The 12,794-nt window shown below is 45.3% G+C and overlaps 1 protein-coding gene across 10 annotated transcripts in view; it reads right to left on the bottom strand.

Moving 5' to 3' along the window:
* cep43 (centrosomal protein 43) overlaps positions 1-12,794 on the bottom strand; it is a 78,794-nt gene that overhangs the window by 39,335 nt on the left and 26,665 nt on the right. For all 10 annotated transcript variants that reach the window (XR_009654405.1, XR_009654406.1, XM_060917950.1 and 7 more), the window contains exon 4: positions 12,292-12,380. Coding sequence is in view for 8 of the 10 variants with exons in the window: in XM_060917950.1 (XP_060773933.1) it covers positions 12,292-12,380 (89 nt within the window). In the remaining 2 variants the exon portion in view is untranslated. The remainder of the gene's footprint in view (positions 1-12,291; positions 12,381-12,794) is intronic.

Below are 12,794 nucleotides of genomic sequence, written 5' to 3'. Positions count from 1 at the left end.
CCAGTTTGTCGTCATTTTGAAAACGTGCGTCTTGTCAGCAGAAAAACACTAGGAGTGACGTCATTGGCGTGAAATATCAGGAAATATGTCACTCAGATCCGCGATGTATTTTGTATGAAAAATGTGAATTTTTCAACACAAGAAGATAAAATCCATATCTTCAGGCCAACATGTGATTTTCTCTTTATTATAATTGACACATTCACAAACAAAAAGTCCCCAAATTTATCATCATCATCAAAACAATTCATTGATTTCCTCACGAGTGACACAGACAGACTTAGGGTCACGGTTTTGGTATACATACTGCATATTATATATAAAATGTGTGTCTTTCTGTCTGTCTGTGAAATCTCTCATTTTAGTGACATGTCTGTCAGTCAGAACCACCTGCGCAATCATATCGAAACTGTAAATGACTAGATGACATTTTGCTTTTTCTGACTGGACTAAAACAGCCTTGGCAAGTTCATTTGGCTGATGCTCAGATCGAGATCAAGTTACACAGGTGCTTTTTAGTCTCCATCAGTGAATACATCCCCATACTAGTTCACAAGGTCAGGAACTAAGAGTACTAATTAATATATATATTTATTAGTGCTCAGTGTAAATGAGTACACGCCCTTTGAAAAGTAACATTTTAAACAATATCTCAATGAACACAAACAATTTCCAAAATGTTGACAAGTTTAATATAACATCTGTTTAACTTAGAACGGGAAAGTAAGGTTAATAATATAACTTAGATTACACATTTTTCAGTTTTACTCAAATTAGGGTGGTGCAAGCATCCAGTCACTAAAAGAGGTCATTGTTGAAGAATGGAAAAAGATTGATGTTGCAAAATGTCGCCAACTTGTTCATTCCATGCCTAGAAGACTTGGTGCTGTCATTAAAAATCATGGAGGCCATACAAAGTACTAGATGTAGTAGTTTTTGTTGTGGGGTGTACTCATTTTTGCACCACCCTAATTTGAGTAAAACTGAAAAATGTGTAATCCAAGTTATATTATTAACCTTACTTTCCCGTTATAAGTTAAACACATGTTCTATTAAACTTTGTCTTTTCAACATTTTGGAAATTGTGTTCATTGAGATATTGTTTAAAATGTTACTTTTCAAAGGGGGTGCACTCATTTACGCTCAGCACTGTGTGTTTTATATATATATATATATATATATATATATATATATATATATATATATAAATAATAAAACCTAGTATAGCAATAGCTATGCTAATGGTGTCTTCTTGCAAGTCATTTTTAAAATACCATCTTTGTAAATAAAAAATAAAAATAATAAAAAAAAACAAACAAACAGGATTGGTCAATGTCAATGAACCAGCACGTTTCAAAAACAGTCAGTCAAACACACAGGAGTTAGGATAAAGATTTTTAAAAAAAAAGCAAGACTCAAGTGGCCGATGTTGGCTTAATTACCAGTAAAAATGTCCAAAACAAACAAACAAACAAAAAAAACCCTTCAAAAACAAAACTGAGGCTTGTTGGTGAATCTGATCATAGATGGGTAGATTCTTTATTTACTAAAGCATTGCAGACATTTGGCTGAATTACATTTAAGCTAACAAATGCTTAAAAATTAAAAAAAAATTACATTATACTAAAATATAAAAATTAGATTTAAAATTTGAAATTTAAAATTTGACTAGAATTGAAATATTAAATCAGAGGCTAATGATCCATTTGAAGGCGTGCAGGTTTCAGTAGGTGAGAGCAGAGTAAAGCTGCACCGCTGATGCAGGTCACTGATTTACATGAGAGAGACGAAAGAAACAGGAGACGCGAGAAAGCAGGCGTCACGGTCCGAGGCCTTACATGAGACCGATTTATACATTTCTGCATCAGGTGGAGTCTTCATCGTCACGCAATGCCAGTGTATCCACTAGGGAGCAGTGTCACATAAGCCCTGTCACAATTACAGCCAAGAAATCAAAAGCAGTGCCACGTTTACTGTAATTTTACGGTATAATAAATAAAATACAGCTTTCTGCTGTAAAGTGCTGGAGAAAACCAGAAACCGCACATGATCAGTTACAAACAAAAGCCACCAAAAGAATTCCTGTAGTGTTTTCACTCGTCTGTATTGAGCTTGATCAAGCTGCTCTTGTACTGAAGTACTTTTATTTAACTAGCATTTAATTAGACACTTCTACCAATTTATCAATTACATAGTCAACAATGGATGCCTGAGGCTTTTTTTTAAATTGCATTGCTGTGGTTTTATTGCCGACACTCACAATCCACTTTATTAGTTGGACACAGACTCATCAAAACTGGACAGCAAGTGTTTCTTCTTTTCTTTCAAATCTTCAGCTGGCTCTGTCCGGTTCGGCTGATTCTGTGCCCATGACCACCTCTGATTCTTGTTCTTGGCTGACAGGAGGAGCGGAATCTGATGTCATGATCTGCTGCTGTTGTATCTCCTCCACCTCAAGGTTCCTCCGAGACAGGACATTCTCACTTAAAACAGATGATGTCTCTTCATCTGGTGCTCATTTTAAATGTGGGGTGCCACAAAGGTCTATTCTGGGCCCAATTTTATTTGGCATAACATATCCTTTCATTGTTTTGTGGATGATACCCAAATTTATTGATTGTCTCAAGGACCTAAAGAAGTGGATGGCACAAAATTTTCTTAATTTAAAAAAAAAAATAAAATTATATATCTTATTTGACCCGGTAGATGCAAATGGTCTGCTCATCAGTCTCAGCCCGTTATTTGTTTGTTGTCTCAGAGTCTGTCACTTCTGACATCAGTCTTAAGCTGAATAAACAGGTTAATTTAGTTAAGAATCGTTTCTTTCAGCTGAGAATGCCAGCTAAGATCAAAATCAAATTGATACTTGGGGAAAAAAAAAAAAAAAGTCACTCATGCCTTCATATTTTCATGCTTGGACTCTTGCAAGTCACTATACCGCGGTACCAGTGCTTCCCTTCTTTCTCGTCTGCAACTCGTGCAAAATGTGGCAGCAAGATTTAGAATGGGACAGTTTAAAATCACAAGCACATTACCAATTCTGGCCAAATTTCATTGGCTGCCTGTAAAATTTAGACTCAAGTTTAACATTTTGTTAAATGTTTAAAAATCCGTTAATGGTTTAGCACCGTCTTATCTTGCCGAGGTCCTCATGCCTCTACCCGAAGGATTAGATCTTCTGACCATCTTTTATTTTATTTTTTCTGTGTGTTTGTGTAGTTTGATGTTTGTTTGAAGGTTTTGTCCGCTGGTTGTGGTGTAGCTCCGGACCTAGTTTTGGGTGTCGGTTCCCTCCAGGCCTTGGTTCGCTGTGGGCGATGCCTGTGCTCCCAGCTATGGACTGCAGTGAGCTCGTTGCTCATTTTACATCGTGGTTGTCCAGCGCTCTGTGCTTTAATGCTTGGCGTGATGTTCTGAGCAATGTTGCTCGGTGGTGTCGCGGCGGCTGTGCAGGTGGTTTGGACATACCAGCGCATTGCATGGCAGTGCTTCTCTGCTCGCTTTGTGGATCCATGGCATGGTGTTCAAGTGATGTTGCTGACGGCGTCGGTGCTGGAGATGTAGGACTCGTTTTCGTGCGCCTTTTGGTGGGACTGTGGCTGCTACACCACTGGAATTACATCCTGACCCCTACTTGGTGGACTTTTTACTTTTGATTTATTTATTTATTATTATTTTATGATTTTTATTTATTTACTTTTTTCCTTGTCTATAATTGTAAAGCGTCCTTGGGTTTCTTGAAAGGCGCTATATAAATTTAACTTATTATTATCTTTCCCCTGATCCAAGCTGAAGTCAGTGAGGGATGGTGCCAGTGTTATAGTCGAGTCACTAAACCTCGAGTCCGAGTCCAGTCTCGAGTCCCCACTGTTCAAGTCCAAATCATTAAAAAAAAAAAAAAAAATGTAGTCGAGTCAGAGTTGAGTCCACTATTGCCGCTTTTCCACTACAAACGCGGCTGAGTCGGGCTGAGCCGTGCCGTGCTGAGTCGGGCTGAGTCGAGCTGAGCGGGGCTGTTGGAGTTGCATTTCGACTACAACCGCGCTGAACCGTGCTGGCTGGAAGTGGGTGGACACATTGGGTGGAGTTAGCGAAAGTGGGTGGACATCAGGTGATGTCGTTAAGCAGCGCAAACAGTGACATCAGTGAGCTTTTAAGCGGTAGTCTCACGACCCGAATAGTAAACAATAAACATGGAGGACATGGAGTCGTTAGTGTTGCTGGTCTTGGTGCTGTGGCTTGTTGTCACCGACAACGCCAACAGATACTGGCAAGAGCGTATAGATGAGGCGAGGCGCATAAGGCTTCAGAAATTCTCGTAATTCGTAATTCTTCTTCTTCCGGGTTTGCGGTGTTTACAGATCCCAGCGCGCTCGCGGGGCGTGTGTGGGCATGTGAGGACACTCCTCCTCACCAATCAGTGCACAGGGGAGTGTCTGCTCACGCCCCCAGCCTCACTCGGCTCGCTTTGGCTCGCTTCAGCCCCACTCCAAAATGGTGCGAGTTTCAGGGGCTAAGCAGGGCTGAAGCGAGCTGAGTCGTGCTGGTTTTTGGTAGTCGAAACGCGAGCCGTGTCGGGCTGAAGTGAGCTGAAGCGAGCTGAAAAAGGGTAGTGGAAAAGGGCCATATTAATCAGAGTCGAATCCAAGACTCCACCCGCACCATGTGACGGTGTTTGTTTCAGCGCCATTAACGTTAGTTTGTTCCTGAACATGGCGTATGAACAGGTGAATGTGCTTCTCTTTATCAGGGAGTGTGAAGTATTCTGTCGGAGACGGTTGGAAGTGCAGAAGGTGTGTTTATTAATACAAGTGAAGACAGTAAACAATCCAGAATGGCAGGCAAAATCGTAAAACGGTGAAACAGGCGATAGGTCAAGCGACACACAAACAGGCTATCGTAGACTCGGCAGGATCAAAGACGAGAAACAGGAAATCAGGAAACAAGGCTCGGTAATGTCTCAGCAATGCAACTCAATACTTCGCAAAGTAAGTGTGTTTTCACAGTTTTTATATTGGTGCGCTGATTGCGCCTTGATCCTGTGCAGGTGCGAGTTGTTTACGGCATGCGAGCCGTCCGGAGGGCATCTAAGAGTCTATCTGATGCACGCACCAAGGCGTACAGGTGTGACACTCCTACACGAAATTACTCCAAAAATTAATGCAGATATAAATATCTTATGCCAAATTATTAAGGCATGTTACAAAAAAATAAAGGAAAATATCTGAGTCCTCGTCTCCAATTTACGAGTCCAAGTGCAGTTAATGCACGAGTCCGAGTCATCAGTGCTCAAGTCCAAGTCGAGTCAGACTCAAGTCCGACAAGCCTGGACGGTGCCTTTGCAGGAGCTGCTACTAAGCTTTAGAACGGCCTCAGGTTAGGTCTACACCCTCAGTAACTGCTATTAGATCTAGACTAAACATTTTTGTTTTGCATTGAAATAGTTAGCATGGTCAGCTTGCCTTGGTGCTCGGTCAAACTGGTTCTATTTATTTATTTATTTATTTAAAAGGGTCCTTTTATTCCCCCCGATCAATACTATCATATACTTACTACTACTGTTTAGCAGTTTCTGTATCCCAGTTCCTCTTCAGCATTTTGATAAACACCTTGTTCTTGTTTTAAATATGCCTTCAATAAAGATCGATGTGTGTTCTGAGATGCTCTGCTGCTCACCACAGTTGCAAAGAGTGATGATTCGAGTTACTATCGACTTCCCGTCAGCTCAATGGAGTCGAGACATTCTCCTCTGCTCTCTGATCCGTTTCCACCCACAGAACTATTGCTCACTCAATTTTTTATTTTTCACATCATTCTGTGTCAACTGCATTCTGAGGTTTCATGTAGGAGTAACTGAAGCTCTTGACCTGTATCTGCAAAATTGTATGCATTGCGCTGCTGTACAGGTATAGAGGTGTTCCTAATAAAGTAACAAAGGACTATGAACATATATTCAATACTGGGAGTCCAACAAAAGAAGGAAAAAAAACAAAAAAAACCAAACAAACAGTGGGCAATCCTGCAGGACTAAATCAGCTGATATAAAGACAACTTCAGCCAGGATAAAGGATTCATATTGCTGGGTTTCAGTCATGTGACTTTTCTTAGCAGTTTTACCGGAAGTGAAATAGCTGGTGGTCTAAACGGCTGCCGTAGCGCAAACAACTAGCGATAACTTATCAGAGTACGCTCGTAGATATCTTCAGAAGATTGCTATGTGCAATGGAATCGACCCCTACAGTCTGGGAAAGAAGGATTTGTCATACGATCTGGAAAACTACCCTTCAGTCGAGTTCCCTGCCATCTCCAACTATCTGGTGTTCCAGACGTCCTTCTACACCGCAAAACAGATGAAAGCGTGGAAGAGTATGGAGGCTTACAACTTTTTTGTATGTGGCTGAGTAAAGGACCTCGGCATCAAGTTGCTGCCCAATGAATCCTGTATTGTTTTTGCCCGTGGAAGTACGTTTTGTTTTTGTTTTATTAAGCTTTTCGTTCATGTCTTTACAATGAAGCGCTGCAAGTTGAAGTGTAAACAAACAGTTCTTGATTCTCGCTTGTGTTGGCTCTTATCTCTCAGCTAAATCATTCACAAAGATCATCAGAAACCCCTTTAAAAGACCTGGATCTTAGGCCCTGTCCACACGGCAACGGATTCAGGTGAATCTGGTAAAATTGTTTATTGTTTCGGCCTGGCGTCCACACGGCACCGGTGTTTTGGGTGCCCCACAACGATATTTTTTGAGAACGGGTTCCAGAGTGGAAAAAATCTGGCAACGGCGCCGTTGCGAAGTCGTCTGGATGAGTAGAACGGATTTGATTACAATGACGTCACAACCACATGACTAGAACAAGCAGCACTCTCGCTGTTTTGTATGAACCACTGCATTGCATTCACTTTTGTATACAGCTTTTCTTTTAAATAAACAAGTAACTGAACCATTTCTTGAATTTCTTTTTTTATTGGATAAGACTGCTTTTCAAAATGTTCGCACACAATATAAAAAGTTATATAAATTATATAAAAACGCTTTTCAAAATGTTCACACACAATAAGAAAATTAAGTTATATAAAACTATGCACACTCGTCTCGTCTCGTCTTCTTCCGCTTATCCAGGACCGGGTCGCGGAGGCAGCAGTCTAAGCATGGAAGCCCAAACTTCCCTTTCCCCAGACACCTCGGCCAGCTCCTCGGGAAGAACACCGAGGCGTTCCCAGGCCAGCCGAGAGACATAGTCCCTCCAGCGTGTCCTGGGTCTTCCCCGGGGCCTCCTCCCGGGGGGACATGCCTGGAACACCTCCCCAGGGAGGCGTCCAGGAGGCATCCGAAAAAGATGCCCGAGCCACCTCAGCTGGTTCCTCTCGATGTGGAGGAGCAGCGGCTCTACTCCGAGCTCCTCCCGAGTGACTGTGCTTCTCACCCTATCTCTAAGGGAGCGCCCAGCCACCCTGCGAAGGAAACTCATTTCAGCCGCTTGTATCCGCGATCTTGTTCTTTCTGTCATTACCCAAAGCTCATGACCATAGGTGAGAGTCGGAACGTAGATCGACCGGTAAATTGAGAGCTTCGCCTTTTGGCTCAGCTCCTTCTTCACCACGACGGACCGGTAAAGCGACCGCATCACTGCGGAGGCTGCACCGATCCGCCTGTCGATCTCTCGCTCCATCCTTCCCTCACTCGTGAACAAGATCCCGAGATACTTAAACTCCTCCACTTGAGGCAGGACTTCTCCACCAACCTGGAGAGGGCAAGCCACCCTTTTCCGGTCGAGAACCATGGCCTCGGACTTGGAGGTGCTGATTCTCATCCCAGCCGCTTCACACTCGACTGCAAACCGCCCCAGTGCATGCTGAAGGTCCTGGTTTGAAGAAGCCAACAGGACAACATCATCCGCAAAAAGCAGAGATGAAATCCTGTGGTTCCCAAACAGGATTCCTTCCGGCCCCTGGCTGCGCCTAGAAATTCTGTCCATAAAAATTATGAACAGAACCGGTGACAAAGGGCAGCCCTGACGGAGTCCAACATGCACTGGGAACAGGTCTGACTTACTGCCGGCAATGCGAACCAGACTCCTGCTCCGTTCGTACAGGGACCGGACAGCCCTTAGCAAAGAGCCCCGAACCCCATACTCCCGAAGCACCCCCCACAGAATACCACGGGGGACACGGTCGAATGCCTTCTCCAGATCCACAAAGCACATGTGGACTGGTTGGGCAAACTCCCATGAACCCTCGAGCACCCTATGAAGGGTATAGAGCTGGTCCAGTGTTCCGCGACCAGGACGAAAACCGCATTGTTCCTCCTGGATCCGAGGTTCGACTATCGGTCGAATTCTCCTCTCCAGTACCCTGGAGTAAACTTTCCCTGGGAGGCTGAGAAGTGTGATTCCCCTATAATTGGAGCACACTCTCCGGTCCCCTTTCTTAAAAAGAGGGACCACCACCCCAGTCTGCCACTCCAGAGGCACTGTCCCCGACCGCCACGCGATGTTGCAGAGGCGTGTCAACCAAGACAGCCCCACAACATCCAGAGACTTGAGATACTCAGGGCGGATCTCATCCACCCCCGGTGCCTTGCCACCGAGGAGCTTGCAAACCACCTCAGTGACTTCGGCTTGGGTAATGGACGAGTCCACCTCTGAGTCATCAGCCTCAGTCTCCTCAGTGGAAGACATGACGGTGGGATTGAGGAGATCCTCAAAGTATTCCTTCCACCGCCCGACAATGTCCCCAGTCGAGGTCAACAGCTCCCCACCCGCACTGTAAACAGTGTTGGCAGAGTACTGCTTCCCCCTCCTGAGGCGCCGGACGGTTTGCCAGAATTTCTTCGAGGCCGACCGATAGTCCTTCTCCATGGCCTCCCCGAACTCCTCCCAGTTCCGAGTTTTTGCCTCCGCAACTGCCCGAGCTGCAGCACGCCTGGCCTGCCGATACCCGTCGGCTGCCTCAGGAGTCCCGGAGGTCAACATGGCCCGATAGGACTCCTTCTTCAGCTTGACGGCATCCCTTACTTCCGGTGTCCACCACCGGGTTCGGGGATTGCCGCCACGACAGGCACCGGAGACCTTGCGGCCACAGCTCCGAACAGCTGCGTCCACAATGGAGGTAGAGAACATGGTCCACTCAGACTCAATGTCCCCCGCCTCCCTCGGAAGCTGGGAAAAGCTCTCCCGGAGGTGGGAGTTAAAGACCTCCCCAACAGAGTGCTCGGCCAGACGTTCCCAGCAGACCCTCACCATACGTTTGGGCCTGCCAGGTCTGTCCAGCTTCCTCCTCCGCCAGCGGATCCAACTCACCACCAGGTGGTGATCAGTTGACAACTCAGCCCCTCTCTTCACCCGAGTGTCCAAGACATAGGGTCGGAGATCAGATGACACGACTACAAAGTCGATCATCGACCTCCGACCTAAGGTGTCCTGGTGCCACGTGCACTTATGGACACCCCTATGCTCGAACATGGTGTTCGTTATGGACAAACTGTGACTAGCACAGAAGTCCAATAACAAAACACCACTCGGGTTCAGATCGGGGAGGCCGTTCCTCCCAACCACGCCCCTCCAGGTGTCACTGTCATCGCCCGCGTGAGCATTGAAGTCCCCCAGTAGCACAATGGAGTCCCCAGTCTGAGCACCCCTCAGTACCTCTCCCAGGGACTCCAAGAAGGCCGGATACTCTATACTGCTATTTGGCCCGTAGGCACAAACAACAGCAAGAGCCCTCTCCCCAATCCGAAGGCGCAGAGAGGCGACCCTCTCGTTCACTGGGGTAAACTCCAACACATGGCGGCTGAGCTGGGGAGCTATAAGGAAGCCCACACCAGCCCGCCGCCGCTCACCATGGGCGACTCCAGAGAAGTGGAAAGTCCAGCCCCTCTCGAGGAGCTGGGTTCCAGAGCCCAAGCTGTGCGTGGAGGTGAGCCCGACTATCTCTAGCCGGTACCTCTCAACCTCCCGCACAAGCTCAGGCTCCTTCCCCCCCAGCGAAGTGACATTCCATGTCCCAACAGCCAGCCGCTGTGTCCGGGGGTCAGGTCGTCGAGGCCCCTGCCTTCGACTGCCACCCAATCCACACTGCACCAAACCCCTACTGCTACCTCTGTGGGTGGTGAACCCACAGGAGAACTATGCACACTAATAAAACTAATTTGTACACACAGAAGGCACGATTTCCTCGCGTAGTCGCAGCCATCTTGTTGTTGTGTGTTTGTTCCTGTGAGTGCTTCACGCCGGGTAGAAGAAGGGGTTTATGCGCATGCATCTACTTCTTCTATTGTTCTGGTGTCTCCGATGGGACCGTCTTACAGCGCCCCTAGAGGTGTGGCATGTGTATTGCATCGTTTTCAGCAAGCGTTGCGTTGCCATATGAACCTGATATTTTACTGATCCGTTGCCCATGCGGACGCGATATTTTTTTTAATAAAATCTCGTTGCCGTGTGGATGTAGCCTTAGTTATCAAGACGGAGAAGTGATCACGGCGCATTGTAACTGTACGGCTGGGGAATAATTTTGTCGCGACCTTCATGCATATGGACTTTGTGAGGAGGAAACAAAGAAACAGCTGGAGACTTTAGCGCTTCATTACAAAAAAAAAAAAAAAGTGCCATAAAATAACAACACATAGCAAGAAAAGTACTTGGAAAGCACTAAGGCCAGAGCTGAGAGGGAAATACAAACCTTTCACCAAGTGATCACTGCAAACTCGAGCATGCTTCGACTCGGCTCCCTTCGATTTCAGTCAGAGGTTCAAAAGCCACCTTTCTCCACGTCTTTTTGCGAAATCCTGGGTTCGTTCACCCTTTATTTAGTTCATAGCGAACCCTGAATAAACTTTTATCAGTTTCATGGTTTGATTGACTTGAACAACCTAAAACAACGCAAGCGTGAGGCATTTTTCATGCGAGCAATGCACCTTCTCCGTACAAATGCTTTGTCGACTGAGCTTTGGTCGACCAGCAGCTGAAGTTGAGGCGAATGTGACGTCACGTGAAACCCAGCAATTCGGAATTCATGTTTGGACATGCCACAATATCATGACTATAAATGATTCTCTATAAATAACTCCATTATACTACAATAACGTCATTTTCCAAGCAAACATGAAACGTGGGAGGAAAAAGTTGTATCATATGCCCCTTTTCCACCAAAGCAGTTCCAGGGCTGGTTCGGGCCAGTGCTTAGTTTGGAACCGGGTTTTCTGTTTCCACTGACAAAGAACTGGCTCTGGGGCCAGAAAAACCGGTTCCAGGCCAGCACCAACTCTCTGCTGGGCCAGAGGAAAGAACCGCTTACGTCAGCGGGGGGGGCGGAGTTGTTAAGACCAACAACAATAACAACAAGACCGCGAAAGATCGCCATTTTTAAGCGACGAGAAGCCGCAGCTGTACAAACGCGAAGTCATCCATTATTATTGTTGTTGTTGCTGCTTCTTCCGTGTTGTTTTTGCTTCGATATTCGCGCCAAGGTTTATGCAAACGTAGCGACGTGACTGACGTATACAGCGACGTAACTGACATGGCTTCCCTTAGCACCGTGAGCTATGGAAAAGCAAACTGGTTCTCAGCTGGCTCGCAAGTTGAACGAGTTGTGAACCAGCACCGGCCCCGAACCAGCCCTGGAACTGATTTGGTGGAAAAGGGGTAATAGAAGAGACATTTTGCTTGAAGACATCAGACAGCATGAACTCATGGGTCCAACCTGCCTGGTGTCAACATTTCAGGTTTCTGGAGGAGGTGGTGGTGGTGCAATAATAACGTGGGGAATGCTTTGTTGGCACTTTGGGACCCTTAATACCAATCAAGCATCATTTGAATGCTGCAGCCTGTTTGAGTATTACTGCTCACCACGTGCGTCCCTTTATGCTTACAATTTACACTGCATCAGAAATGCTGGTCCGAGACCTTTCCTGATTAGACGGACAGCGATGACCCCTCCTCCTGAGTGGCTGGATGCTGGTGTACCACATCATTTGTTTGTTTGTTTTTTTCCCCTGCGGCGCACACACACACACACACACACACACACTTCTCCTCTGAGCAGATATTTTATTTACAGCTGCTAGAATGTGAGGAGAATCAGTTGGCCAAATACTGAGAGAAGGAAAACAAAAAAAACAAAAACACAACCAACTATAAGCCTTTGAGGCCACTTTGAAAGAAACATATAAATAAAATATGGCGTGTAGGGCATAGATCATTTGGAAAACGAAAGAACTGACCAAGGGTCTGACTATTTCCTCACCACGTCCAATCCATTCCTACATTTCAATGAGAAATAAAGAACATAATAATTACCGTGTTAATTTCTGGCTGAAAAACTGCAAGGGTGAAGTCGAGATTGAATGCCTGCAGAAAGTCTGTGATTAAACTGGCCGCAAGGCGTCCTGCAAAAGAATTAGAAAACAGTTACGACACTGGTGTGTAAAGATTATTTAGTGCACTTGCTGCTTGCACGTGTTAACATGCTAACAATTAACAAGTTCGCATTGGCATGATGACATTCCAACTGTTATCATGTTATCAGTTAGCATGCTAGCTGTTGACATGTTAGCATGCATACCAGCTATTAGCATGTTAGCTGTTAACAGTTTATTTTTTTATATATATATATATATATATATATATATATATATATATATATATATAGAGAGAGAGAGAGAGAGAGAGAGAGAGAGAGAGAGAGAGAGAGAGAGAGAGATTCCACACTTATGGGTACTGAAATGGGGACATGAACTTATTTTTAAAAATTCACCTAAAACCATTTCTTTTTTTACCATCAGGTCACAAAACATGTAATC

This window comes from Neoarius graeffei, chromosome 3 (assembly GCF_027579695.1).
Source record: "Neoarius graeffei isolate fNeoGra1 chromosome 3, fNeoGra1.pri, whole genome shotgun sequence".
Classification (NCBI taxonomy): domain Eukaryota; kingdom Metazoa; phylum Chordata; class Actinopteri; order Siluriformes; family Ariidae; genus Neoarius; species Neoarius graeffei.
Note: the sequence above shows the minus strand (reverse complement) of the source record. Positions and strands in the feature narration are given on the sequence as shown.